Here is a 4,290-nt window from a genome sequence, read left to right as displayed (position 1 = left end):
CTTCTTCTCTTGTTTATACAACCATGAAAATACCTAGTGTTTGCATCACCTTCCTTTAGCCATCTTGCTCTAGATTTTTGCCAATGGATACTGCAATTGAGATTTGATAATTTGAATATCTGTTCCCATCTTTGTCTCTTGGTTGAGGTCTCTTCCTCTGACAAACCTTCTGTTTCTTCTTTAACTTCCAGCCTTTTCAGATCCTCCTTTGCTTCTTTGATTTTTTCTCCAAGATTTTGAGTATGATTTTTATGCCAAGTTCTGAGGCTCTCCTTGATCCTCTTAAATTTTTCTTTTAAGACGAACATACCCCATCCCTCGACATTCAAATCTCTCCATTGTTCTCTGACAAAATTATGGTATCCTTCTATGTCTTTCCAGCAACTTAGCATTCGAAATGGTTTCGGTCCCCAATTTTTCTTGTATTCGCAAAGCATAATTGGGCAATGATCAGACAAACCTCTATCAAGGCACCATTGTTTGCAATACGGCCAATCAACGATCCACGATTCGGAGATAAAAAATCTATCGATCCTGCTCATAACGGCGCCACCAATTCTGGACCAAGTGAAATTTCTGCCATGTAACGGAAGACCAGGTAAAATATGTTTGTAGAACAATGTCCCACGAAGATGTTGGTCCACATTCTTGGAGAAGTAGAACTGATTGTGTTTGGCTATTGATCCTCTAGCCAGATGTTCGATAATAAAAACTAGACAAATCATATGATACAATAAGCATACTTATTAGGACTTGTTAAAAAAAATAGTGAAAATACGAATTAAAAAGTTCCTTAAAAAAGAGTTACTACTACTCCATATCATATCACAATCATCTCGGAGTTTGAGTATGTGGCGAGAAATGCATTGAATTGAAATTCTGTGAGCGACACATTTCAACACCCAAAACGACATCCCACCTTCGTTTAAAGCCCGTGCTACGTGTTTCTCTCTCATCCACTTTCTCTCTCTATCCATCATCACTCGGTAATCTCAATTTTCCGCTAAAATTTCTCACTCTATCACTCTCCACAAAATCAATTTTCATCCCAACAACTCTCATTGTAATGTGAAACTAACTTAAATTCAAACCCAATTTTGCTTTTTCAGGTCAATTCAATGGCTTCACTGATGCTCAGTGGAACCGGAAAGCTCACAATGTTGAACAACAGAACCCCAAACGGATTAGGTTTCACAGCATCAGATTTCCACGGTAAGACCCTAAGTTTCCCCAAATCGAGTATCAATGCCACTTCTAGGGTTTCATATTCGAGGACCAATTTAGTACCTAAATGTAGTAGTTCTAGTGTATCATCATCTTCGAGGCCAAGCTCGCAACCTAGGTTTATACAGCACAAAAAAGAGGCGTATTGGTTTTATAGGTTTCTGTCAATTGTGTATGACCATGTTGTTAACCCGGGTCATTGGACTGAGGATATGAGAGATGAGGCTCTTGAACCGGCTGAACTCACTGATAGGAATATGCTTGTGGTTGATGTTGGTGGTGGGACTGGGTTTACTACGTTGGGGATTGTGAAGCATGTGGATGCTAAGAATGTTACCATTCTTGATCAGTCGCCGCATCAGCTTGCTAAAGCTAAGGAAAAGGAGCCGCTTAAGGATTGTAAGATAATTGAAGGGGATGCTGAAGATCTTCCCTTTAAAACTGATTATGCAGATAGATATGTATCCGCAGGAAGGTACATCTCTTTCGGGACATATCTATTGCTGTTTTGTATGGATTTAAATATCAATGCTTGCTTAATTTCTTTCAAATTGTATTTGGGTGTTCTGATTTATGATTATCTATGGAGAACCAGAAATTTTGATTGACAGCGTGTCTAGTATTCGACACATATTAGTATCCCACAGAATACCAACTCATGTTATATTCAATTGACTCAATGTGTGTTGGCAACTGCGGTGAGGACACTTGGTTTTGAGTTAATTGATTCTGTAAAATTGATTCTGGCTAATAGTAAGTTGAAGATAAAATGATTTATGTTTGGATAAATTTTTGCAAAAGTGAGTTGAATAGGAACTTTTAATCTAAAAATCACGTTTAGACTCAAAAGGTACAAATACTAGCTTCAAGTATAAACAATTCTAAAATGCGTTATCAATTCTACTAGAGAGTAACCAAACATGTCAAAATCAATTTTACACATCCATAATCAATTATGGGTGCTCCAAATGTGAAATCAAACATACACTCAATTTTTCACTTTTTTACCTCTGTCTACAATCTACATGTCAGTATTTGTGTATGTGTCAATGCTTCATAGATGACTATTAGTATTTTTTTGTATCTGCGTGTCTTTGTTGCAATCTTGTTGTTGCTGTTCAAGTGTGAATAGATATAAAGTATCTTCATTTGAAAGAGGTGTATTTGTATGCTTTAGTTGCAATGTTAATGATACTGTTGTTCAAATGTATAAAGATATGAAGTGGTTAGGTTTGGCAGAGGTTGTAATGATATGCTTTTGTTTTTCAGTATTGAATACTGGCCAGATCCACAGCGTGGCATCAAGGAAGCATACAGGGTTTTGAAACTTGGGGGAAAGGCATGTTTAATTGGTCCTGTTCACCCAACATTTTGGTTGTCGCGTTTCTTTGCAGATGTATGGATGCTTTTCCCTACAGAAGAAGAGTATATTGAATGGTTTACGAAGGCAGGGTTTAAGAATGTCCAGCTAAAAAGGATTGGCCCAAAATGGTACCGTGGAGTTCGCCGTCATGGCTTGATTATGGGTTGTTCGGTGACTGGTGTTAAGCCTGCATCTGGGGATTCTCCTTTGCAGGTATTTGTCATCTTAGCTTCTCAATTACATTTTTTGTTGACTTTGCTCGTGTTTTTTTATAACTCAAATCAGAGGCGGGTTCTACGTGGTTGCTTCTTCTTAATGGTGTTCTGGTGTGTCTGTTTGTGCAAGGACGTCCCGATTCCTGCCATTTTATGACATACTAACAATAAAATAGTATATGCTTTACTTGAGAGTTATTCCCTCTGTCCTAAACTATAAGTAACTTTAGCAAAAAAATTTGCCCCAAATTAATTATTCATATCAATTAAACAATAGTGTTATTTTTCCTATCCTACCCTTTGACTTTTTATTAATTTTCTTATTCCAATTCTATTAATTTCTTTTTCCCATAACAATAGTAGCATGGAGTTATGAACAAAGCACTACTATATCTTGTACATCGAAAATAAACAGTCATTTTTAAATACCATATTTTTAGGTGACAGTGGCCTTTCTTGATCTCCGTCACTTTGTATTATGAATATTAACATGTAAGATATATGCACAGGCTGCTATAAACTTGTGCCTACATAAAGCTTGTCATATCCTGATATGGGAAGATTACAGATTGGAACAGTTGATTATTGTGAAGCATTGACGAATAAAAATGAAAAGTAAAAAAAGAAAACAGCTACAGACTTGCATGATGAATTAACTACTGTGGTTGATTTTATTGGTTACATTTTCTTTTGGTTTTACATGTACAGTTAGGTCAAGTTTCACACTCTTTCCAACTCAAATTATTATTCTTTTAATAATTGAAGTTCATTAAGACCAAACAGGTTTTATTTACCAAAATATTATTTGTTGGCATACAATTGTACTGGGTTTCTTCAGTAGAATGTGATCTTTAGGTTCTTTTGGTTGAATGCTATGAGCACTTCGGTTTAGAGTCTGAATCTTTCGTTAAGCACTAGCGATCTTACCTCTGTTTTCCACTGCTGCCAATCATTATGGTTTGCTTGCTTCGTCGTACAATGTGTCTATTCAGCTTAACAAAGTTATATGATTTAAAGGTTTGTTGCATATGTTTAACTGCTATCAAAGATCACACACTATCCCCTTCTTGCATTGGCAAAATGGCTGTACATAAGTATGCTTTCTTATCATGGCTTACAAGGTGCACAATGTAAAATATGCTGATTTTGACCTATAAATTCTGCAATTTCATGCAGCTTGGTCCAAAGGAAGAAGATGTTGAAAAGCCTGTAGATCCTTTTGTCTTCTTACCGCGGTTTATTTTGGGTGTCCTGGCAGCTGCATGGTTTACATTGGTTCCTATTTACATGTGGCTCAAAGATCAAATTGTTCCCAAAGGTCAGCCAATATGAGAGAGATTGGTAGTTAGTGTACGCTTTGATACTATCAATGTCTTTGTTCAAAGTTTTATCAAATGTAAGATTATTACATATGCAGTTGAGAAATATTATATCAAACCTAATAATCGGTAGTTTCTTTTCCTAGTTGAGCTCTGTTTTTCTGCATGT

General features: G+C 36.3%; 1 protein-coding gene across 1 annotated transcript; it reads left to right on the top strand.

Annotated features, from left to right (window-relative positions):
* Positions 1-831: 831 nt before the first annotated feature.
* On the top strand, positions 832-4,266 carry LOC131644440 (2-methyl-6-phytyl-1,4-hydroquinone methyltransferase, chloroplastic-like). Its single transcript, XM_058914940.1, has 4 exons — positions 832-986; positions 1,110-1,699; positions 2,494-2,800; positions 3,979-4,266. The coding sequence occupies exons 2-4, from the start codon at positions 1,119-1,121 to the stop codon at positions 4,132-4,134; spliced, it is 1,044 nt and encodes a 347-aa protein (XP_058770923.1). The 5' UTR covers positions 832-986; positions 1,110-1,118; the 3' UTR covers positions 4,135-4,266.
* Positions 4,267-4,290: the final 24 nt, after the last annotated feature.

Source organism: Vicia villosa, linkage group LG1 (genome assembly GCF_029867415.1).
Source record: "Vicia villosa cultivar HV-30 ecotype Madison, WI linkage group LG1, Vvil1.0, whole genome shotgun sequence".
Classification (NCBI taxonomy): domain Eukaryota; kingdom Viridiplantae; phylum Streptophyta; class Magnoliopsida; order Fabales; family Fabaceae; genus Vicia; species Vicia villosa.
The sequence above is the reverse complement of the archived record's forward strand: the minus strand, read 5'-3'. Positions and strand labels throughout refer to the sequence as shown.

Bases quoted from the DNA above. Each gene is read 5' to 3' on its own strand.
- LOC131644440 (XM_058914940.1), top strand. From the start codon at position 1,119: ATGGCTTCACTGATGCTCAGTGGAACCGGAAAGCTCACAATGTTGAAC. The intron at 1,700-2,493 runs GTACATCTCTTT...TTTGTTTTTCAG, and splicing joins AGATATGTATCCGCAGGAAG to TATTGAATACTGGCCAGATC. The intron at 2,801-3,978 runs GTATTTGTCATC...AATTTCATGCAG, and splicing joins CTGGGGATTCTCCTTTGCAG to CTTGGTCCAAAGGAAGAAGA.